This window comes from Anoplopoma fimbria, chromosome 6 (assembly GCF_027596085.1).
Source record: "Anoplopoma fimbria isolate UVic2021 breed Golden Eagle Sablefish chromosome 6, Afim_UVic_2022, whole genome shotgun sequence".
Taxonomy (NCBI): domain Eukaryota; kingdom Metazoa; phylum Chordata; class Actinopteri; order Perciformes; family Anoplopomatidae; genus Anoplopoma; species Anoplopoma fimbria.
The window spans coordinates 14,486,731-14,511,754 of record NC_072454.1 but is presented as its reverse complement, the minus strand read 5'-3'; the positions used below and the strand labels follow the sequence as shown (position 1 = coordinate 14,511,754).

General features: G+C 41.1%; 2 protein-coding genes across 2 annotated transcripts; both read left to right on the top strand.

The window, feature by feature from the left end:
* Positions 1 to 2,730: 2,730 nt before the first annotated feature.
* Positions 2,731 to 17,555, top strand: ercc6 (excision repair cross-complementation group 6). The gene is made up of 22 exons (XM_054599970.1): positions 2,731 to 2,839; positions 3,559 to 3,764; positions 3,913 to 4,141; positions 4,546 to 4,666; positions 4,766 to 4,880; positions 5,445 to 6,147; positions 7,652 to 7,783; positions 8,344 to 8,502; positions 9,415 to 9,550; positions 9,806 to 9,976; positions 10,091 to 10,267; positions 11,908 to 12,024; positions 12,460 to 12,555; positions 13,348 to 13,566; positions 14,046 to 14,156; positions 14,638 to 14,757; positions 15,018 to 15,112; positions 15,624 to 15,769; positions 15,916 to 16,479; positions 16,580 to 16,748; positions 16,845 to 16,923; positions 17,024 to 17,555. Exons 2-22 carry the CDS (start codon positions 3,569 to 3,571, stop codon positions 17,474 to 17,476), a joined length of 4,308 nt encoding a protein of 1,435 aa, XP_054455945.1. The 5' UTR covers positions 2,731 to 2,839; positions 3,559 to 3,568; the 3' UTR covers positions 17,477 to 17,555.
* Positions 17,556 to 20,105: 2,550 nt separating this feature from the next.
* On the top strand, positions 20,106 to 24,577 carry drgx (dorsal root ganglia homeobox). The gene is made up of 6 exons (XM_054600823.1): positions 20,106 to 20,163; positions 21,005 to 21,105; positions 21,640 to 21,741; positions 23,442 to 23,614; positions 23,982 to 24,094; positions 24,207 to 24,577. The coding sequence occupies exons 1-6, from the start codon at positions 20,106 to 20,108 to the stop codon at positions 24,575 to 24,577; spliced, it is 918 nt and encodes a 305-aa protein (XP_054456798.1).
* Positions 24,578 to 25,024: the final 447 nt, after the last annotated feature.

The following is a 25,024-nucleotide window of genomic DNA, read 5'->3' as shown; positions in this document are numbered from 1 at the left end:
ACCTGCTGCTGAGTGAAATCACAAGCAGATGCATTAGACATCTACTGTAACATGGCAGAGGTCTGATGCACCCGGATGAGAACCCAGCCGAGCCCTATAATTAATATCAGACACAGAGAGACAAGTACAAACTGGGACAGGGGAACACATGGGAGACATTAGCACTGTCACTATGGCCACACACGTGTAAATTACAACAGGGCTTGAATATACATTGATATAGACATGATGATGCTTTACTCATGTTGATTTATTATCAGTCTGCGGCTCAAGAAAACATCCTGGTTCTCTTTTTTCCCACTTAAAACCTGAGGTTTTCAATCAACCTCAAATAAAAAGTGTTTCACTTAACTGGCAGATTGTAGACTTCCCCTTTAGAAATGCAATTATTCAACAGAACAATGTGTGTGCATATGTATGTAATGTGACATATTGAAGAGTGAAATGCTATATATATATATATATATATATATATATATATATTATATATATATATATATATATATATATATATATACCATTATAGTCATATCCTTGTAAAAGTCTAATATTTACATGTTAGGCTCAGTAAAAAAAAATGGCGTGTGAGGGAAACTAAATGCCCCTCAGAAGTTTGTGGAATGAAATGTTTGTGCAGTTTAGAGCCAGAAAAACATCAAATCCAGCACAACTATAATAAAAAAATACAATTGTATGTCTACATTTTGAGGGGGGAAATGACACATCACATTAAATACTCTTAGTTCACTTTTTTTACTGGGGCACACACCACAAAACACAAGAGCTTTTCAGTTTTAAAAAAATGTCTTCATTAGAGTGTTAAGAATCTAAAAAGGATACAGCTGAAATTCATCAACACATTCAAAAAAGGTCAGAGTAGAGCCTGTCCACATTGAAATCTGTCAGAGAAGACCTTCCCAAAACAGTTTACCATAATCTAATGCAGTAACAAGACAAGTCATGTTTTGAGTAAGATCATAGACCTGATAATTAACTGGTTCATCTGAGGCAATAAAGCAACCTTGTAATATAATATGAATGTAAGGAAATCTCACAAAATTCTTTGTAAAATGATTTCATCCTTGAGACATTTGTCAGGTTCCAGGCATCTGATGAAGGCCATACAGGCTAAAACACATAGCAAGGAGATAACGGATGAAACACAACTTCACACTCCATCACCACACAGAGAAGATATGGCATGTAGCACCTGTGGAACAATGCTACAGTGTCTTGTGTTACCTGGCTAACCTGTTATGCACATCAACTCTAAACATGATGTGGTACCCTAACTCTTCAGACAGTCTCTGAAAAGCAAGCCCACCATGCTTCGCACATAACGAAGCACATAATGTTCTCTCTTTAAATCGTGATCCCACTTGTTATTCTACAGCCTGGATGCTAAGCAGCACAGAGCACCACATCACACCACCGCACCCTCTGAGATTTACAATCTACCCCCCAACAGCCAACAAATCAATGTAACCCTTGCATACAAAAAAACACAAGAAGGTAAGCACACACGATTAGTTAAGATGGACAGCTTTGCCACCCAGCAAATCTTGTAAGCTCGGTGTGGTCTATTAAATGACTTTCCTTAAATTATGATGTGCTGAAAAACACAGCCATATACATACATTTTATCTCCTCCTCTGTGATAAAAGTTGTCAAGTGTTGCTTGAATAAACAAAACATTGGAGGGTGAAGACAGACAAGAGGTTTACATTCCTCTCTGCAGCTCAACCTTATAGTCACAACACCATGTGAATGTATCAGTTCATTTCCCACCATAGGTGATTCATCAGCAGCTTGATAGTTTATTTGACTTATTCTGACTCCTATCTGTGGGCCTTTATATCAACTAGCCAGACGAAAACCAGCAAAGAAAACACTGTGTCTGTTGGCTACCTGTTCAGAGCTCTGCACGATGCAGGTTTTATAATTAAACTACAAGTAAAGGCCTTCTTCTTCTTCTTCTTCTTCTTCTTCTTCTTCTTCTTCTTCTTCTTCTTCTTCTTACTTTGACACACTTTCCTTTAGGTTCAGTACTTTCTAAATTCAATTCCCCTCCAGTGTCTCTGGAGAGGTTCCACTGAAGGTGACCCCAATTTACTAGTTAAGCAAATATAATAGACTAGTGTCTCTATATTCCTACATTTTCTGAGCCAAGGGTGACAGCAATATCCATCCCTATATAGATATGTCTGTTTAAACAAATAACACTGTTAGGAAAGATTGCTGGCCTTTGCTCAGGCACTGAAATGCGATGCGGAGAACCTATTTTAATTAAGTCCTTCGTTTATTGTTGCAAGATATTGGAAACAAACTTCATCTGATTTGCAAGTACTTGGCGCTGCCCATGTTTGTGACAACCGTGAAGTTTTCAAAATGCTTGTCAGAAATTCCATTAAAAAGGGATAGTTGTTTGCTGAAGAATAGATTTGAGATTTTAATTGGCGTATTGGATAGTCACTTTATGCAAGATTTGGCTGGACTTGCACCCTGATTGTGCCACAAAAACTCCAACACTCTTCTCAACACTTAAATCTACATCTACCTGGATCCGAAGCTGAGTATGCAAAACAAAAATGTCAAAATGTTGTCCACTTATAACATTTTCATTGGACTGGGGAAAGTGAGTTCCTCCTCTCTCTGCTACAAGAAGTGGCCTCGTGGCGCCATCTAGAGGACAACACCCCTCTGCAGCTGTGCACCAGCAGATGGCGCTGTCCGGCAGATTTATCAATGAACAGACAGCACGCTGGCACCGGAAACGAAGATCGGAAGCTGCACAACATGGAATAAACCAAGGCAGTGATGTTGTGTAACTGCAGATTTTGTAAGTCATTTCTGTCATTGTTCCTTCGACCCTCAGTTTAATGTATCACAAACTGATGACGCATTTACGCCAACCAGCCGTCGTATGAATCTGTACTGGTTGGTAGTTTAATTCACACCGGCTCACTGTTAGCTTAGCATGCTAGCCTAGCCACGTAAACAATGGGCAGCTGGGAGAGACTTTGTTATTCACTCAACTATATGTGCATGTTACAGCAATGTACCTAATTTATTTTTGCATATTCTTCTTTGCCTGGAGCAGGTTATTGTTTCAGTAGACGTGTTAATTCCCCCCTTTTCTTTCTCAGGATAATTAACTTGTATTAAAGTCACTTAATGTTAACCAAGAGCCAAGCTACTGCAACCCCTTTGGAAGCACCCACAATAACTATATATTATGTAAACATCATGCAGTACTAGTCAAAAGTTTGGACACACCTTCTCATTCAATGGTTTTTCTTTATCTTAAATTTTTCCTACATTGTAGATTAATATTGAAGACATCCAAACTATGAAGGAACACATATGCAATTATGTGGTAAACAAACAAATGCTCAACAAACCAGAATATGTTTTATATTTTAGATTCTTCAAAGTAGTTGAATGAGAAGGTGTGTCCAAACTTTTGACTGGTACTGTATATTTTATGAAAGTAGAGCCATGTCGTTACATTGTCAGTTTTGACATCTGAATGACACATTTGACTGACTCTGTTTGCAGCTGCATCACTATGCCTGTAGACGGTTCAGAGGACCAGGTGCCCTCCTCTCTCTCCAGCCCTGCCAGTGCTGCCCTTACCCCGGGAGGGACTGACGAGGATGGGTCTACAGGGGGCTCAGCAGTCTGCTCTTTCCCTGAAAACAGTCAGGGCTCGGAGGCTGCTGCAGCCTATCCTGCCAACACTGGACCTGGGGAGGGCAACAGTGGTGAGATATGCAACTCTTGCACCATAAGACAGCAGGGAAAAAAACATCATGAAAAGCTTTGATCTGTCAACCTGATTCATGATAAACACAAAAAGTTGCTCCGGGCTCTCTTGTGATACCATGTGTTGTCATCCGTGGTGGGGTATAGGTGGTAAGAGGTCTGGAGCCTTGCTGCAGATCGATCGACAGCGTATTCAAGCAGCGTCTGCCAGTTCTGGAGCCAATGAACTCCAGGGCCTTGGTGTGGCCGTGTATGACCACGACGTCCTTGAGCAAGGCGTCCTTCAGCAAGTGGATGAGGCAATTCATGAGGCCAATCAGGCTGCTGCTAAAGCTGAGGCCGAGAAGGAGTACCACTCTGTGCTTGATGATGTCAGGTAAAGGACAACAACTGCAATTATTAAAGAGACGTTTTTTATTTTCATTATTTTTTTGAAAGTTTTGTTATTGGCAAAATACTTTTAAAACAAAATATTTGTACTCATATTAGTATCATATAATTTTGTGCGTGATGAAATGTTAACAATGTACTGCAATACATGCTTTTGTAGTGCCTTTAATGAAAGATCATAAGGTTTAGTAGTGGTAGTAAAATAAGAAACTGTTCCTCTAAGACTATTTGCTATTTGCAGTAGAATGCTTGACCTCTGAGTAAACTCAGATGAAGATAACTAAGGGCATTCAATTTCACACATTTCACTTATGTCTTTTTGTTTTCAAATGAACAACATACCCTTTAGGAGCTGATTCATCTTCCTCTTTTTTTTAATGTGTGTTTCAGGTCTGTCACAGCGTCTCTTAAACAAATCAACAAGATTATCGAGCAGCTGTCTCCCTATGCTGCCTCCAGTAAAGATATCAGTAGGAAGATCGAATCTGTCAAACGACAGAAAGAAAATAAGGTAAAATAATAATAATTTGAATTAAAATTGTACGATAATGTTACATTAACATAACGTTGATAGTGATTGTCATAATGATGAAAACACCTTTTATATCAGGAGAAACAGCTCAAGAAAGTCAAAGCCAAACAAAAGCGACTTCAGGCCATTCTGGGAGGAGAGGATACCGAAAGGGTAGAAGCTGAGCTTTTGGCAGAAGATGATGGAGAAGAAGGTGAGGTTTCTTTCTATGATTCTTTTTCAATTTTTGAATTAACTAAAAGCATTAAACCAGTTGCAGTTATGGTGGCCAAGAAGGCAAGTTTGTGTCATTCCTTCTTAAAGGAATTGTCATAGAAGATTGTAAGCAAAGGCTTGAATACATTTTGGGTGATTCAAAATACACTGTACAGTACAGTGATGGCTGTTCATATCTGTTACTTCTTCAGCTGATGTCACCCGGACACACTCACAAAAATGTAGGTCAAAGGTTTTGAAAGATGTGCAGTGTGGAGTTTTCTTGTACACAAAATATAAACATTCAGTGTTTCTCACTAAATTGTCTTGTATGCACCCTTGAGGGCTAACAGCTTTGTTAAGTGTGTTTCCTATCACACAGAACACAAACTGATACATTAAATTTAAAAACTCATGTGCGTGCAATAGATGCAAACATTATGGGGAGCTGCTTATCAAAACATTGATCCATAATGCTACTAGTTGCTAAAAAAACACTAATCTCAGGAACTAGTATTTGACAGTACTGTATCTTACCCGGCTTAATGTGTCTGTTGTACAGAAGCGGGGCCATCCACACTGGGCAGCATGCTCATGCCTTCTCAGGAGACTGAATGGGAGGAACTCATCCGGATGGGTCACATGACTCCATTTGGAACACGAATCCAACAGAAGGAGGAAAAAAAGGAGCCTCGAAAAGTAATGCTTGCTGAAAACAATGCCTTTGACCTGTACTTGGCGGACCAAGCCAAGATGGCTACTGAGAGGAGGAGAGTCCCTCTTCTCAAGAAGAAAAGGAGCTCGAAACTCAGCCCTGATAAAGCCAGTGGAAAAACTAATAGAATTGTTACCCCCTCCAAGGCCAAAAAAATGAAGAAGCGCATACAAAAGCTTCAGATAACAGCGTTGAAGGCCCATCCTAAGGCTCGGTCTAAGGCTGAGCCACATCTCCCTAAACCAAAGAGGAAGCGTCACACTGAGGGCGAGGAGACAGACAGCGAGGGTTCAGAGTACCTGCCCAGTGATGAAGGCATTGATCCTGACCAAGAGGAAAGAGAAGCCATGGAGGAGGGCTTTGGGGAGAATGATGAAGACGAGTATCAGTTGAAACCATACAAGAAGAAAGGGGAAGGGAAAGGGGGGAAGAAAGTAAAGAAAAAAGAGGAGAGTGAGGAAGAATACTGCCCTGAGGATTCGGATGCGAAGGGTCAAGACAAAAAAAACAAAGATGATGGAGATATGGAGTACTACAGACAGCGAATAAGGTATGATCGTGTACTTGGTGCTATTAACTTTGATAAATTATTGATTGTGTTGACCCCCCAGTTTTTTTATTTGTTTACAGTTTGTCAACAATATATTTGTTCTTGGATTTATTGTTGGATGCAAAGGTGCGAAAAGTTTTCATCAGCAAGTCTTCCTCAAAAGAGAATACATTCATCCGGGCCTGTAAATCACAGGCTCGACAAACGCCAGATTGAGCCTTTAACTTTGCTTCACATTTGCAATGGCAGCTGTGCAAATGTGCTATTGTTATTCCCTTTAGTTAAGGCGAAAAGCAGTCGCTTTCTGCTGGCTCCATAGTGCAGAAGGAGAGTTAATCCCAGATGAGATTGGCAGCTGTTTCTTGACTAAGCAAATTCACTGCCTGCTCTTCTTCTCTCTCTCTGCTCTCACACTGGCCTAATTATCCTCCTGCACATGGTTTTATACACTCACTCTCTCTAATGCTCAAATTAATGGAAGAGCAGCCCTAATGAGATTTCATATTTATAGCTGCCAAATAAATTGTGTTGGCATGTGTCCTTTTTCTGCACTACAGTGATTGAATGTCAATTCAACCGCATAGACACGGCATGGATGGTGAGGCTAGCTTATACGAGGAATGATATTATTGGAGTGGGCGGTATTTGTAGTTGGGTGGGGGGGGGGCAGAAAAGTGTAATTAACTGAACCAATGCTTAGTCTTGACTTAATTAGAGAGTGTGGTCTCCCAGGCCCAGCTAAAGGACCAGTTTTGTGGCAGGGTGACAGGACCAGGCCCAAATGAAGATGGATTCTTATCCTTTCCACCTCACACCTTTCTGGGGAACTCGCACTACTAATTGTCTGTATCAATCTTCATTTGCTGCGTGACGACTGTGCCTCTAACTGCCCTCTCTACTGCACCATTAAAACTGTTCTCCTTTACATTTCCCTTTTTGCTGTAGATGTTCCACCCTCAAGGGAAATACCATCAACTCAAAACATTTGCTATCCATGCACCTGTGTAGGCAAGACTTAAATAAATCAGTTAGTGCAAGAGGTGTAAATTCCATATCCATCTATTCTCTATACCTGCTTACCCTGTCCAAGGTTTCATGTATCTGGACCTATCCCAGTATGCATGGAGTGGCAGAGCATAACCTCGACAGGTCACCATTATACTACAGCGCCAATGCCTATGGACAGAGAAATCTAACATAAAACTGAATTAATTTGGATTGTTTCACATTATTTGGGGGCTAAGAGCTTTGGATCACCACATGTATTTAATTGTGGATGTTTAACACAATATCAATCATTCAAAGCTTTAACTAAAATATTGTCAAGCAACAATAAAGAATTGAAAGCAAATAATGTCAGTTTAAAGATGTAGCGGGCATTTGTTCTTTGACTTCAAGCTCACCAAGTTGCCTATGCTCACTAATTTATCTCTTCAAAGTAAAATAGAGAAGTGCATTTCACCACTTGATAAACTTTAATATTATGTACTCATTCTCTTACTAGGAGATGGAAGCGACAACGTCTTCGAGAAAGAGAGGAGAAGAGAGAAAGAGGCGAGGAGCTTTCGGATGAAAGTGATGAAGAATTTGACGAAGGCTTCAAAGTGCCTGGTTTCCTCTGGAAAAAACTTTACAAGTAAGTTCAATATGAAACATTGTGAGTTATCTCAAATATGTACAGATGTTGTAAGGAAGTGATAGTATACAACTCATAGCTGTAAAATAATAAATGTATAAACAATATCTGTGTACTTTATTTAGTGTCTTGGTCCATTACACACCAACAGCTTTTAAAAACCTTTGTCCTTAAATTGTAATGATTAACCAAAAATTATTTCATCAAGACACCATTAACTTGATTCACGTAGTGCTACTTTAGGTCAGTAGTATTCATTGGTAAGTCATTTTGTCAGTCTGCTGTTATAAACCACTTTTAGGAAGAACTGTGGCAACTTTAAGTTTAGCTAGTTGATACATATAGGTTTACCAAACCAACTTTTAAATGTCATTGTATCTATTCAGAACTTTTCTTGTGCTTCTTTGCTGGCCTTGTCTTTCTTAAAGCACCATGTTTGTCCAAATTTACTGCAAATTGTGTGTTTTATTTGCATGGATTTAATAATATCATAGTACTATATATGACTGTCATGCACAGGTTTTCTTAGTTATTTGCTGAGGTATTTATCACATTGTCAGGTATCAGCAGACAGGTGTGCGCTGGATGTGGGAACTCCACTGTCAGCAGGCAGGCGGCATCCTGGGAGATGAGATGGGATTGGGTAAAACCATTCAGGTCATCTGTTTTCTGGCTGGACTGAGCTACAGCAAACTGAGGACCAGAGGATCCAACTATAGGTACACACACACACACACACACACACACACACACACACACACACACACACACACACACACACCAAACTGTGGCCAGAGACTGTGTGTCTGTATGGTATGAATATTTGATTAGGGGGATTTCTGCTTGAGAGTGTTCATCTGAATTATTAAACATGTTTCAATTATCAGACTCTTCACTTTCTTACTGCAGACATCAGAGAAAACACTGACACTGTGTGTGTGTGTGTGTGTGTGTGTGTGTGTGTGTGTGTGTGTGTGTGTGTGTGTGTGTGTGTGTGTGTGTGTGTGTGTGTGTGTGTGTGTGTGTGTGTGTGTGTGTGTGTTAGAGTAGAGTGAGTGTCTTCATGAACACTTAAAATAAATGTTTGACTCATGAACTGGGAATAGAGCAGGTGTGTCACAACAAATCAACCATGACTAACATGACGCAGTTGTGGTGATGATCTGTTTTTACCGCACAAACGACACTCGTGCGTTTGGGAGGTGGAGCTTCCCTGATGGTCAATACTCTGTCTACTATAGACGCCCACAAATTGATTGCTCGCAAACTCAATTATGGCCAAGTATCAATAGCTTCCACCGGGCAGGGGTTCATACCAGCCCATTAGTGTGTCCTTATGCATGCATGTCTGTGTAGTAGGATGATTCTGCTGCATTATTGTACCTGGACACTCAGCTTCTTCTAATTATCTAATGCCTGAATGCATCACACATTTTACATGCAAGCAAAGCTCATTTCCACTTATTGGGAAAGCCTTTATTTTCTATAATTTGGTATAAAAATTATGACTGTAATTTGCTTATGAAATTTGCTGATGTTATCCAAAGTTAAATGAACCCTGAGTTCCCTTGTTAGCCATCTTAATCGCCGGTTTGCAAGTAAACATCTCTGTGCTGTGTGTTTGGTTGTAGATATGTTGGTCTGGGTCCGACGGTTATCGTGTGCCCAGCTACAGTGATGCACCAGTGGGTAATGGAGTTTCACACATGGTGGCCTCCTTTTAGAGTGGCTGTACTACATGAAACTGGCTCGTTCACCAGCAAAAAGGTAATTGTCTGTTTGTTTGTGTTTGATTTTCAGATTCACAATTAAGTTTTCTACAGTGTCTTCTTTTCCTCTGGGGGGCACTAGAGGTCTGTTTTGCAGCATTATCTCCCAACCTTCTCCCTCTTCACTTCTCTCCTCAATCTACATTAAAGTAGATGCCCTGCTTCGATGCCCAAGCTACCAGAGACAGTTAAACATTGAAAAAAACAAAAAGCTCTAATTATTTACGTGTTTTTTTTATTTTATTTGTTGCAGGAAAAGCTTATTCCAGAGATAGCAGCATGTCATGGTATCCTGATAACCTCATATTCAGCTGTGAGGAATATGCAAGACATCATGCAGCGTTTCGATTGGCACTACATTATACTGGACGAGGGCCATAAGATCAGGAATCCAAATGCTGGAGTTACCACCGCCTGCAAACAGGTATTTTTCGCAAAACACAGACATATTCATGAACACACACACATTCTAACCTGCTATGGCATCACATCGATCTTTCAAGACACGTAACATACACTCTCTCTTCCCTCTCTCTAGTTTCGCACTCCCCACAGGTTCATTCTGTCGGGCTCTCCAATGCAGAACAATTTGAAGGAACTGTGGTCTCTGTTCGACTTCGTCTTCCCGGGCAAACTGGGGTCATTGCCTGTCTTCATGGAGCAGTTCTCTGTGCCAATAACCATGGGAGGATACAGCAATGCCTCACCTGTGCAGGTACTGGAACACACAAATGCAAAATTAGGATTGTTTAAATTCTGTTCCTAAATTTTTTTGGCCCAATTTTGAAGTATGAAGGCTGGTAGTAGAATAAATCCATCATGAAATTTCAACTAATTTGAGACATGGTTCACATTTTCAGAAAAAAAGAGCAAAGCAGAAACCAGGTGTAAAAAAAGGCTGAGCATAAGGATGTCATTTTGCTTTATCTTGTATTTTGAATTTTAAAATGTTATTAAAATGTTCTGTTTTCAATTAAAATAGGGGTTAAAAATGACTTTAAAAATGATAATAGGGAAAACACAAAAATCTGTAATGCTTTGAAATTTTAGAAGCACCGCTCATAATTTTTCAGCAAGGATGTGCCTGCAGAATTAAAAAGGGAAAACACTGATCGGTGTAGCTTAATCTTTATCTGCAAAAAAGCTGCACAGCATTTAAATGTTGATTTAGAATTGTAATGTCAACGCTATGAATGAAGCTTGGAAGTATTCTATTCAGCCCTACCTATAATCTATTACCTTAGCATAAGGAGGAGGGAGCAAGGAAGGACTAAAGAGTCGCTTGACAACACACGTCACACACATGCATGTCGGCACAATTTTGGAGAGCAGGATTAAAGACGGAAGGAGGGATGGTGGAGCAACAGAGCCATTAAGTGCAGTGCAGGATAATGTAGGTCCATGCAAAGGAACTTCAGTACATCCCTAGTGTGTGAGAGAGAGAGAGAGGGATAGAGGGAGAGGCTAAAGTGGAGAGTCAGTGAGCTAAATTGTAGCCCTTTGTCATTAGTGCTCAATCGTTAATAACCCACTGACTGTATGGATTTAATTATTTAAGCCGGCTATTGATGCTTCTTCCGCTGTCGATAATAAAAACCTTTACTAATTATTAATGTTATTAAATGGTCAGAGAGGGCTAAGCTCTGCTGCCTTATCCTCTTCTCCAAGTTCTCAGAACAGCAAAGCAGGCCCTCGGCTGATGTTCATGTGTATGTACAAGTAGATCTATTGCAAAAAAACGCATGTGGATGGGGGGACTGGATGAGCATTTGGACGCTGGATCCATTACTGAAACATGTGTTTGCATCCCCATGTGAATAAACTCGGCAGCCTGTGCAGAGATCACTGGTTCATCTGCTGCCCTCCTCTTCTTCTTTTCCACTCTGACCTCCACTGAGCCCTAAATCCCACCATATTATTGTCCCCTCCAGCTTTACAGAGGGTGTCTTTGATTCCTCTGTGGACCCCCAGTGAGTTAATGTTTAAAAGGCTAACCGGCCCTAAGTACTGACTCTGGATGAGGTGTAGCAGGACATTTGCCTTTGGGCCCCTAGTGTTGGGGGTGGGACCGAAGCTCCCGCTCTGTTTCCAATGGAGCTGGCCAGTAGTGCTGATGAAAGAAGAGGGCTTTGTCCCTCGAGACCAACAGCACTCTGATCAATATTTAATGGCTTGTGCTGCTGAGAGGGACGACAACATGCCGGAGGTGATGAGAGAGGGCAGAGGAGGGACTAAACGACAATCATGCCTCAGGAAACATCCACACTGACAGGTGTGACTGTCGGTGTGGTTGTTTGACACCCTGAACTGAATCTTGCTTTTGTCTTAAAGCAGTTTGTTTGTGTTGTTTCTCAGGTCCAAACGGCATTTAAGTGTGCATGCGTGCTGAGGGACACCATCAATCCTTACCTGCTCAGAAGAATGAAGGCAGATGTCAAGGCCAACCTCTCCTTACCTGACAAAAATGAACAGGTATTCATGCTACTCTCGGACATTTGACCCCGTTCTATCTAAGTATCGAACAGCCTCTTACGCCTACTTCTTTTAACTGGGGAGGTGTTTATCTGATTGGATGTGACTGCATGTGCCACGTCTAAGGACTATTTGATGAATGTGCAAGGCCCTTGTCAGGTGAAGCCAGCTAATAAAGTCCTAGTAAAGTAAAAGGAGCAGGTATTCATTAAGGTGGCTGGTCCCTGGTCTGTCCACGCGGCTGACGCTGGTTGACTTCTCGGTCTACTTCGGCTCATTAAGTGAGTCCCTCGGGACAGTGGTGGCTCCAAAAACACGTTGCTTCCCTCTAATTTCTCTCCTCTTACACTGCACTTCATCAAGGGGCTTTAAAGTGGATGTTCATTGCTTATTACACACTTTTGAACTGCTGTGTGTGTGTGTGTGTGTGTGTAGGTTTTGTTTTGCAGATTAACAGAGGACCAGCGGCAGGTTTATCAGAGCTTCTTGGATTCCAAAGAGGTCTACCAGATGCTTAACGGGGACATGCACGTAAGATTCGCTTTCATAGTTAAAACGGGTTCACTTTGTTTGTTTTATGCGTCTTCAATTTGGGCTCTTGGTGTTGACCCACACTCTATTATAAAGACAAGAACAGCAAAACTCTCCGCCAAGTACAAGACTTCCAGGAACAAGACTTGCCTTATTCATTATTTAACCTCCTAACTGATGAATATCAGTTCACCTCTATTAGTCAAATGTATTTCTGTGTGTTTTTATGAACTCTGTACACTTAAAGAAAAACACCTTGAAGAGGCATTAGTGGAATAGTTATTTGTTTGGCCATGTTAATTTTGTTAAACCCTTAATAGCTTGACTTTAGTCTTTTTTAAGATGCATACTTTAAGGAAGCTGTGTAGTTGTTCTTCTCACATTAGCCAGACCCTGGAGAGAGAGCGACTCAACCATTTATCACCACTGACCAAATGGACGTGGTTGGAGAGCAAGGCGTGACCACAGCAGATTGTACACACACACACACACACACACACACACACACACACACACACATACACACACACATGTGCTCTTATAGACATATTCAGTGGTCACTCTCAGTCCATTAACCACCATTACTAATGCAGTGGCCGTTGGGCCTTTATCAAAAAACACGGCCTTTATTGTCCGTAAATAAATGATGTGACTAATTCCTATAAACTAAAGTAAATGTGTTTATTTGTTTAAAGGTGCAACGCTGTAGAATGGCCAGGTTCGTCACCTGCCCCCAATTCTGTGTAATTGAAGGAAACTGTCTAAACCTTTGTTCTTTTTTGTGCCTTTCAGATATTCTCAGGTTTGATAGCGCTACGTAAGATCTGTAACCACCCAGACCTTTTCTCCGGCGGCCCCCGGATATTGAGGGGAATCCCAGAGGACCAGCTAACTAAAGAGGAACACTTTGGCTTTTGGAAACGTTCCGGCAAGCTGATAGTCGTGGAGTCTTTGTTGCGACTCTGGTTCAAACAGGGCCACAGAGTCCTGCTGTTCACTCAGTCTAGACAGGTTAGGAACACTTCGCTCAGTTTTTTCTGTTTCACCTATCAATCTTCTGCATGTATACATAATGCTAATATTATAGAATGGTTTCTATCAATCAAACTAATATTTTGCATAGGCATAACTGGTTATTTCCAACCTGGGTCAAATTAAATTATTTAGGTCTTAAATTGTCATGTCACTTGTAAATGTTGTCTTTGTATTTACTGCCGGCTACCTACAACATATGTGCCTCTATAGTTGTGTGTGTGAGAGAGCGAGAGAGTGTACGTGAGCGAGGCCCCAGCTGTTGCAGTCAATACCAATGAGATTATACCTCAGAGGGAACCTGAGACCCTCCCTGTCGGTATCTCTGTCCATGTAATATTAATCTGCTCTAATCCTTTTAGAGATAATCCAAACCTCAGCCCCTCTTTTCCTCTCCGTGTTTCTCTCCCTGTTTTTCTTTTCTCACCGTCTCTCTGCTGTCTTTATCTTCTTTCCAGATGTTGGAAATCTTGGAGGTATTTGTGACGGAGAATAATTACTCGTATGTGAAAATGGACGGCACTACCACAATAGCTTCCCGACAGCCCCTCATCGCTCGGTACAACGAGGTAGGGATTATTCATCCCTAATGGGGTTTAAGTGTTTCCCATGAAAATCCCGTCCTGAGGGACAGAATGCATCAGTGGAACCCTGCTCACCCTGAGGTGGAAACACTACTTGATGACAATCTGTTGTTCAAACTGGATGTACCTTATTGTTTCTGTCTTCAAAAGAAAGATTTTAAAATGATGACTAATAAATAATTATAAATCCTCTGATTTTGTCTAAATGCATGGCTAAATGTATCAGTATTTTAGAGTTTGTCTGACTTTCTTTTTTTTTTCTCTATAGGGAGAATCAAGTAACCAAAAGCCAAATTCAGATTAAGCTCTCTGATTCTCTCTAAATAGGGGTTTAGTTTGAGAAAACCAAAACGTCTTCTTAATACATTTCACAAATTTACTAATGTATTTATTTATATGATTAACAAAAGAGGCATAAAACTGTGGACATGATTTTTTATTAATCACTGCCATTTTTTTCTTAAAGGACAAATCCATTTTTATCTTCTTGTTGACCACTAAAGTCGGAGGTCTGGGAGTCAATCTGACTGGAGCCAATAGAGTCATAATATATGACCCAGACTGGAACCCCAGTACCGACACACAGGTAAGACCGATGCACACACACAAAAACACAGACACACACTTAATAGTTCAAATAACAAAATGACTAGGTTCATTGTTTCTCAGGAATTTCGATTGTTCGTTCTTGCGTTACCTGCAGCTTAAAATTACCTACATTTCCTGCTCCAGCTTTTCCAGCTTTCACTATTTTTTCCCTGTTTATTATAAGCCTAAGTAACCTTGACTCTGTGTTTCAGATAATGAACCATAGTCATTTGTTTGAATTTATTTTGTTGTTTATAGGCACGGGAGCGAGCATGGAGGATCGGTCAGAAGCAGCAAGTGACGGTCTATAGATTACTGACTGCTGGGACCATAGAGGAGAAAATTTACCACAGGTCAGAGTGCAGTTTTCTTTTTATGTTTGGCCATAAACACTTCATACACATGATATTCAAAGACAGAAATAAATTAACAAGATGTTTTAAAAATGATCCTGGCTTTTATGCTTATGTCTCTCTCTCTCTCTGTCTTTAGTTATCTTTTCATTGACTATACGCATACTTGAATATTGGTAATGACATGACTAATTGCTCACATCACTGCTGTATTAATACTTGCACTATCCCAGGTCTCAGTAATTGAAAAGCTTTCCTGCATTATTAAACGGCCAATCTAGGACTTCTAAACTGTTGCTCTGTTTGGTTAGGGTCTGTAAAGTGCCTTCAAAAAACAAGTTAAAAGACCTGCAGGGATTCTATTTTGAAACATACAGTAGTGCAGTTAACTAATTTTCTCATCCATCAGCCAAACTACTCTATGGTGACAGATGATCAGGGTTGCCTGCTGAGATAAAATAACTAATTACATAGAAGTGTCTAATTCTATATTTTATCTGTTCTCATTCAGACAAATCTTCAAACAGTTTCTGACCAACCGCGTTCTGAAGGACCCCAAACAAAGACGGTTCTTCAAGTCTAACGACATCTATGAACTCTTCACACTGTCCGACCCTGATGGAGCTCAGGGAACAGAGACCAGTGCCCTATTTGCAGGTCTGCAGATATTTCTTGTTGTTTGTTTATTTTTTTTCTCACAAGAGAGACATTTTATTTTCCAATTATTAGGTTATTAGACCCCCTCTGTGGCGGCTCCCTTTAGAAGAATTCACCTAGCAGGTTTTGTTTTGATTGTCATACAGGTACAGGTTCTGATGTCAAGGCACCCAAGAAACCTCAGAGGCCATCACACACTGTGAACCATGGCAGTCAAATGCATAAACACTCCTTAGCAAACCAGAATGGAACAAAAAACATTCCTGCATTGAGAAACACTCCTCAGAGCCGAAAAAACTTTCCTGGTAAACCAAATGACCCGACAGACAGTCAATGCACCACCCAAAATTGCCTGGATATAGAGCCAAATACTTCAGCAAATGCACAGCATACAGGACAAAATAACAGCAACTGGGATGGAGCCAAGCTAGCAGTGAACTCATCCAGCTCTCTCCAACCCAGAGACAAAGACTCTACCCTGAGTAGCCCGCAGAAACACAGGGAAAAGAGGAAGCACTGTGACTCGGTTGACTCGGACAAACACAAACGCAAACATAAGAAGCGTAAACACTCCAAGGATTCTCGGTTTGAAGGCCACCGCATTTCTCACTTGGTGAAGAAAAAAGCCTTTGAGAAAGCAGAGGGTGAAGACAATGAGACGGGGAAGAAATCAGATGATTATGTCTTGGCAAAGCTCTTCAAGAAATCTGGTAGGCCTTTTGTGCACAAACTCCATCAGCCATATCAGACATGGTTATTTACTAAGTTTTGTGTAAAATAAGCTTCTTTGTTGACTCTTATTTTCTTCAGGTATCCACAGTGTGATGCAGCATGACACCATCATGGAGTCCTCCAACCCTGACTATGTCCTTGTAGAGGCAGAAGCCAACAGGGTGGCCAAAGATGCCCTGAAAGCGCTTAAGGTTTCTCGCCAGCAGTGCAGGCTGTCCTACAATAGACCCCCTCCTCCACCTGCAAGGTACAAAGTCTCACACTGACAAACTTGGGTTGTTCAGAGCTCCACTAATCTCATGTAAATAACACATCTCAATTTTTCCTTTGTTTTCTCTCTCAGGAAACGGTTTGGGCAAAAGAATAATTCTCTTTTGGTTGCACCTTCCTCTCAGTCTGTCCTCACTCCGGGCAAATGCAAGGTAACAGCAGTGTTATTATGAAAGGGTGCACAGAATATTTATGGCAGTATTTTGCATTTGTGATGCCATGTTGTGTGAATTCATCTGTTTCTCTCTTTAGGATGCTGCTATTGTAAAGAAGTCTGTGTCAAAGAAGCCTGGTTCAGGAGCTCATTTTAGTGGGGAGGGCGCAGAAGGTGACATAAACACCACCCCACTCTCCTCCTCCTCCCTGCTGGCCAGGATTAAAGCCCGTAATCACCTCAATGTGCCCTCCAGCCAAAGAGAAGAAGAAGAAGAAGAAGAGGAGGACGAGTCTGGAGCTCCAGGAAGGAGCTCCCCCCCAGCTCCGCCCACTGAGCATGACGAGCTGTTGGTGGATGTACGCAACTTCATAGCCTTCCAGGCAAATGTAGACGGACAGGCCACCACCCAGGAAGTGCTGGAGTACTTCAAACCAAGACTGACCGAGAAACAGGCGCCTGTCTTCAGAGAGCTGCTCAGGAGCATCTGTGACTTCCATAGGGCTTCTGGCCAGGAGGGCACGTGGAGACTGAAGGAGCACTTCCGCTGAGGGAAGCACAGATTAAAGTTGAGGAAAACCTGAACTTTGAGTCTGTACAGTTAGAACATCTAGAACATCTTTCATTTGTTTTTCATAAAAAAAAATTGTTATATTCTGTCAAATTGAGACGTCTGTCTAAAAAAAAATACATTGATCAAACTTGAATAAAAAGGGTCTGTAATGGAAGAACCATATTAACACATTTTACTGTAAAATAGTATAGTTTGTTTAGCTGATAAAATCATGCTGTTACCAATTATCAGTTAACTACATCTTGAAGGGAATCACTTGCCATGTGAGTGGGTTTGTGGTTTGTGTTTTTTCACATATCGGAATTGCTTCATTGTTGTTCCTGGTTATACTTGAATTCATTTGTTTTATATTAGCCTGAAAGTTAAAACTGTATAACCTTGTGAATGAATTACTCAGAGATATGTGTTGTGGTGTTTGCTCTCAAATATGTCGTTGATTTGACAGCTTCACTTGTGTCAGATTTTGTAATATGCTTCTATAAGCTATAATAGGGGAGTAGTGTGTCACTTTGTAAATATGACTAGATCGCCACGGATTTTTGTAGATTTTGAAATCACCAATATTTCTTACTGATTTCAGTAAAATTCAAATCTACCTCCTGTTTGTGGAAATATTGTCAAAAATGTAGCTGCCATATTTTATAATGGGTAAAGAATGATGCATTGTCTTGCATTTATTGTATATATATTAAACCTCTGTAACGGTGTGTTTTTTCCATGTTTGGTTATTTGAACAGAATTAGAGTAAAGGAAGAACTATAGAATTAGCACCAAACAATGTTATAAAAAAACATTGTATTTTGAAGAACATTATCAGCCCTTGAATTAGGGTTACCAAGCAAAACATATGTCGGTGTTGTGGTAAATCCATTTCCACTAGAATAATGATGGTAGATTTATTTATTTAGTGTGAAAATGTCTTACTGGCGTGTGGATGTTTGGAGCTGACCAAGGTCCTGAAATGAAGTCCAGCATAAAAAGCAAAAGCTGCTGAAAGTTAACTTGTAAAATTGTTTCTAACCAACGAGTGTAATTTCATTAAGTCACTTAAGCATCATCTGGATGGAAAGGAAAGCCGCTGACAGGAAGTAGACACACACTCACACACTCACACACACACACACACACACGTCAGGCCTGCACTCTTGTCGGAGTTGTCTAGACCAAATATTGGGATAAAGTTATCAACCGTTATTTGATTTCAATTTTCTCCACGCACCACACTGAGGTCATAATAACAACTTTATTTTCAGTGGTGCATAAATTAATTACGCGCATTTAATAACTAAAATATCATTATATTCCCCCTTTAATAACATAAACGCTGCACGCCAGGGAAACCCTTAATAGCGCGGGGCCCTGTAACTGGCCATTATCCGCCTGTAATGATATTACAGAACCAATTACGCGCCATTAGAAGGGATTTTCTGCACTTTATGTGGTTTAGTCCAATCCCGCACTCCTCTTCTAAATTTCAGCTGCTTCTCGAAGCCTCATTTTGCCTCCACCTCAGAGACACATGGCGTCTGCTCTCTGCCGTCCCCGATGCGCTTTAAAACTAATTGAAAGGGTCCCGCAGCAGATCATTTATCTGAGGAAGCGAAATAAATCGCAGGACCCCTTGCTGTGAACAAAATCAAAAATTTGGCCTTGTGAGTGTTCTACATGCGCAACCCCTTGTAAAGTGGACCCCCTAACACACCCTGACGAGCAATTAACCCACCCGACAGTCAATCTAAAACCCAAAAGCAGTCATCCTCCTTTTTTTAATATATGAAAGAACCACATAAAAAGTGCAGCGGGTATGTGTGCATGTTTATGGTTAGGGAATATGCTTGACTCTGGAATAACAATCACTTGTGATGAATTTTGTTGGCACCATAGCAGAGCTGCCGTTTGCCACCCTGGGTATATCTCCCCCTCTCTCCCTCTTTCTCTTGCTCTTTTCTTCCTCTGACATACGCACACACACACACACACACACACACACACACACACACACACACACACACACACACACACACACACACACACACCCAGGGGTTGGGGGTGAGAGAGACAAAGCCGTGATAATCCGATTAGGACCAATTAGGCGTGAGATTCTGCGACACTAGCTGAAAGCCTTAACACTCTGTAGACAGTTATACAGTTATAGAGACATCTGGACACTCCCAGAGAGAGACAGAGAGAGATGTGAGTGGTGTGTTGGTCTGTGTGTGTGTGTGTGTGTGTGTGTGTGTGTGTGTGTGTGTGTGTGTGTGTGTGTGTGTGTGTGTGTAGGAGAGAGGGAGAGAGAGAGAGAGATCTGGACACTCCCAGACAGAAAGTCAGTGGAGTGCAGCAGCCACTTCTCTCCAGAGCGGGAAGTCACTCACATCAGCATCCTCACTGCAGGTAGGATGCTCTCTCTCTCACATCAACTTTCGATCTGACTAAGTCCCGCACGGCGCCACCTCTTATAAGGATGATTTAATGTGTTCATTTTTTATTTATTTTTTCACCACAGAACTGAATCGTACCGTAACAGCTGCAGACGATCTGAGGCTTTGGGCTGAAACTTTTGTCTCTGTTCCAGGTCCAGTTACGCAGCTCGGAGACCAGCCAGGATGTTCTACTTCCACTGTCCGCCTCAGCTGGACGGAGAGTGCTGTCGCTCCAACACATGTGAGTTTTCTCTCCTTTATTTTCACAGCCTCGTTTTCTGTTGATGTCATGCAGCTGCGAGTCATTTCTAATGGCTATATTAATGTATTAAAGCCGGAGTCTGAAAAGTTTTAGTAATGTTCAGACTAGGTTCTTGCGCGCACACAGTGTGTGTTGTTGTTGTTGTTGTTGTTGTTGTTGTTGTTATTGTTGGGGAACCGAAAATAAAGGCCTGCTCTCTTTTTTATTGCTTTGTTTTAATGATCATCTTCAGTTACTAATGAAAAAGACACAGGCCTGTAAAAGAAAAACGTTATTATCATGCCGGGAAAACTGAAAAGATGTAATACTCACAGTTAGCAATCACGACAACAACACTATGGAAACATATTTTTCATCTTTGAAATTTAAACTTAAATGTTTTTGATGCTTAAATTAACTCTAAATCAGCGACTAATTTCTCTTTCCCACAGATTCAAAGGGGAATATAAGGGGTTAAGTCTGATTTTCTCTTTGCTGTGTCAATCTGCTGGCTGATTGTGTGAGAAGCGCTGGTGGTTTGGCCCCAGGCAGAGGGGGCGTTTTGTCCCGGTCACAGATGTTGGGTGTCATGGCTCTTAGTCCGCCATGGTTCCCCTTAGTCACCCAACATCAATGTTTCATGCAACTAATGGAAATTCAAAATGTGCCAGAGATCTTGTCTGCTTTTGCCAAAATGTAAAGTTATTTTCTGCATTTCTTTCTCTTTAGACGGATGTTTTATTTTCAACATATTGACTGAATTTATTTAAATGCAAACCTGAAATAGTAAACCTCATTTTATTAACTGACTGATTTCCCTTCAATAAACTTTTTTTCCCAGTGAATTCAAGTGGCTTTGGCAACCACGCCCCGGCTGATTTTGATGATGGATTTCTACGTAGAAAACAGCGCAGAAACAGAACAACATTTACTTTGCAACAGGTAAAGGAATTATCTTACAGGACACAAATATCCCGAATAAGAAATAAATGTAACTTCGCTTTAAGCGAAACGGACATAGAGCACTATAGTTAATGTAGGAAAAAAACAAGTTCAGTTTTTGAATAACTTCAAAATGAAGGACTTTGGCAGAGAGTTATGCTTTCCAGATAACTATCATGGACACACAAATAAGACTGCTTACAGTTAGTTTGATGCGATGACAACCTAAAAGAAAAAATATATAATTGCCTTACACACATGGAAATAAAAAAATATATATTAGAAAACCTCTAGAAATGAATAACTGTATATTTGAAGATCATTCCTGCGCATGTATGGGAATTGTCCTCGCCATGCATGCAGCCAATTTGATATTAGGCCAATATTTAAGCCTATTTTGGGCACTTTTAGATCTGATGATATTATTATGTAGGGGAAAACAAGAAGACAAGAAAAGCCTAAATGAATAGAAATGTACACATACATTACTAGTAGCTTATTTGAAGTGTAACTGGTGTTATGTGTGCCATGCAGCTGGAGGCTTTGGAGGCCGTCTTCGCTCAGACTCACTACCCTGACGTGTTCACCCGGGAGGAGCTGGCCATGAAGATCAACCTGACCGAGGCCAGGGTGCAGGTAGGCTGCAGCAGCGTAGTGTGTCCTGGGCACGTTTGACCATGCAAGAGAGGGTAAATGAAGCCACTCTGTCATTCCGGCGATGCACTTTAATAACATCAACATAATGGTGAATATTAGATTAGCTTGATTAATCGGTCATTCATAATTAACCAGCGATAATGTTCCTCACTAATTTGTCCGCGTCTCAAAGGTAGGAATACATCATCCATGCAGATCCTTTTCCATTTACGCAGACAGGAAACGGGATGTGCTTTAAAAGAGGGCAAATCCTGAAGCCCCTAAAACTCTCTCCCCATCACACACACACACACACACACACACACACACACACACACACACACACACACACACACACACACACACACACACACACACACACACACACACACACACACACACACGCACCTTAAATTTGGCAATTTATATTCCGGTCCTGCCCTGCACATATGCGCGGTTATAAACTTGGCCAGATGTAATTAAGTTATGTGTCCTGTATGTAATTTCCCGCATTCCAGATTTGCTTTTGGGTTTTGTTGTGCGCACAGATCTAATTGTGGGAAATATAATAGTTTGCCTTTTGTTCCCCAGGGTCATCTTACTATCGCTTAAACCCAATGGCGGGGTTGATAATGGAATCCAGCGCTGTAAATTAGGGATTGTAAACAAATTATTCCCCTCCTAATCCGATTACCACATTCCTATTATTAAATCTGAACATGAATCCACCGCAGTATGCAGGGATATTAAACTTACATTATTATTAGAAAATAAATTTCCTTTCTGTTGTAGTGTTATTGCCCCCCTTTTTGTAAAGTGTCAATGGGCCTCCCCCGCATTAAGAGCACGCTGCAAATTGAGATTAATGGAGCAATTATAGCCCATTCAGAGACGGGTGTGTGTGTGGGGGGGGCGCGACTTCTAGCTGGAAGGTGCAGGGGTGAGATAAGTCCATTGGTTGTATTGTTGTCCTGCCACCGAAATGTTGTCCTTTCTTTATGCCGAATGAATGCACGTGTTTTGTTTGGCTGTTGACATCTCCGGTACAATAGGAAGGATGCAGAGCACATGCACACCGGCTCTAACCTCCATTCACACATCATGATTAATGCCTGCTAGAACCAAGTCCTAATCGAATCTGATGTTGTCAAACAATCACTAAATAGGGAAATAAACGACTTCATCATAGCTGCCTCTCTCTCGGGCAGCACAACTGTCAGTGGGAAGTCATTAAAATATGATAATGAAAAATTGCTCAATTAAATGTTGTTATAGGCAGTGACCTTCATTCGATTAAGATACCACAACTTGACTATATGTTCTCAGCTGTGTGGATGGGACATTTTTTGGGGATAAGTCAGGGACTGTAGGAAAGTAGAGCGCTCTAGTGTGACACATTCAAACACCTCTTGAAAGTAAATTAAGCATTTGTTTAACTTTGCTAGACCTGGTAACAAAATAGAAAATATAATCTGTAAACTATGCTTTAAGTTTGCATTTGTGTGTCTGTGAAATGCCAAAAGAACATGGAAGAGAAATTATGAACTTTGTAAGAATCAATTAGTCATGGATATAAAGCAGCATTCAATAAATTAAATAAATGGATGCAAACTGCTAATGTGTCAGGGAATGCAGACGTTCTCTAGTTTTAATTAGTGATTTAATTTAATTGTATTTCCCTTTCATTTTTTTTCATGCAGGTTTGGTTTCAGAATCGCAGAGCAAAGTGGAGGAAGACAGAGAGAGGGAGCGCAGATCCTGAAGCAGGGAAAGAGCAGATGAATGACGGCACTCCTCCATCTCGCAGCCTCAACTCTCAGTCCCCAGTGGACCACAGCAGAAAGCAGAAAGAACCAATGGAGATGCAGCAGAGGTGAGAACAGGCTGATTGATTATTGTTGTAGCCGTTATTGTTGTGAAACAGTATCATATTGGTAGAAGATTTGCAGACTAGTGGATCTGGGAAAGAAATAAGAGGCAATATCCTTTCCGTCAAGAACTGCCACCACAAAACTCTGACAGTTATCTAGATAATTTCTGTAGATTACATGGTGTCCTTAATAAACATAAATAAATTGATTATGCAACAATTCAAAGCCACAGAGAAAGCAGGTATTTAGTGCATATTTAGAACAAAAGTTGGAAATGTATAGAAATGTATGTGTATTAATATTATCATTAGTTTTTGTTTTTTTTACTTTTTACTAGATAGTAAGATACATTTTGTCTTTTTTCTCCAGTATGAACAGGACAGTGGGTCCAAGCGGTCCGTTCTTCCCATCCTGTATACCCGGCACACTCCTCAACTCTGCCACCTATGCCCAGGCCCTCTCACAGGTCGCCACACTGAAAGGTAAATACGATTATCATCATTAGAGAAAAAGAGACGGTGATTATAATGATGTGATGATGAAAATCTGGTTCTCAGTAGTCTCACTACAATTCCTACTTTTGTTATTTTTCAGGTAATGGCTTATGCTCCTGCTGTGTTTCTGACCCCATGGGCTTGTCCTTCCTGCCGCCCTACGGTTGTCAGGGAAACCGCACAGCCAGCGTGGCCGCCCTGCGCATGAAGGCCCGTGAGCACTCGGAGGCTGTGCTGCAGTCTGCCAACCTGCTCAGTGCGGCCACTGGGACCGGTGCCGGCGTGGGAGTCCTGTCTGGAGTCGGCATGGGCCCATCTGGGGTGGCGAGGCCCACAGTGGGTTCTGCCATCGAGGCAGTGGGAAGAGTGGGAGACAGATCCAGTCCCAGCCCGGCCACCAAGATCCCAGTCCTGGGTAGCCTTCCTGACAAACACCCTCACTGCTCCAAGGAACAACTGGAGAAAAAGTGAAGCGCTGGACTTAAACCTGGATGTACTGACACTCTAAATCTGTGTGATCGTGCCTGTTATTACTACACTACTCTACTCTGGTCCTATGAACAACTAAGCACAACTACTGACTGACTCCACAAACCTGCCTGGGAAATACTTTATTGATATCACAATGTATGGATGCAAACTTTTAAATATTTATTTGACATTAAATTATTATTGTTCATGAGAAATGCTGAATATTTGGGGCCTTGTTATCCCCATAAAAGCACAAGTGTGGTTTTGGATCTATATCTGTCTTTACGAACTCTCAGACTCTACTTGATGGACTAAGATAGACATAAAATGTGTTCAAGAAAATCCTATTTGATAATGTGAATTTAAGTAACCTCTAGTTTTCATAAAGAGGACAGATGCTTACATTGTGTATGTTAATGCATGTAAACTGTAAGTGTAGAACTGATG

Coding starts and splice junctions, on each gene's coding strand:
- ercc6 (XM_054599970.1), top strand. CDS start 3,569: ATGCCTGTAGACGGTTCAGAGGACCAGGTGCCCTCCTCTCTCTCCAGC. Junction 13,567..14,045: donor TGTTCACTCAGTCTAGACAG/GTTAGGAACACT, acceptor TCTTCTTTCCAG/ATGTTGGAAATCTTGGAGGT. Junction 14,157..14,637: donor TCATCGCTCGGTACAACGAG/GTAGGGATTATT, acceptor TTTTTCTTAAAG/GACAAATCCATTTTTATCTT.
- drgx (XM_054600823.1), top strand. CDS start 20,106: ATGTTCTACTTCCACTGTCCGCCTCAGCTGGACGGAGAGTGCTGTCGC. Junction 23,615..23,981: donor CCAATGGAGATGCAGCAGAG/GTGAGAACAGGC, acceptor TTTTTTCTCCAG/TATGAACAGGACAGTGGGTC. Junction 24,095..24,206: donor ACAGGTCGCCACACTGAAAG/GTAAATACGATT, acceptor GTTATTTTTCAG/GTAATGGCTTATGCTCCTGC.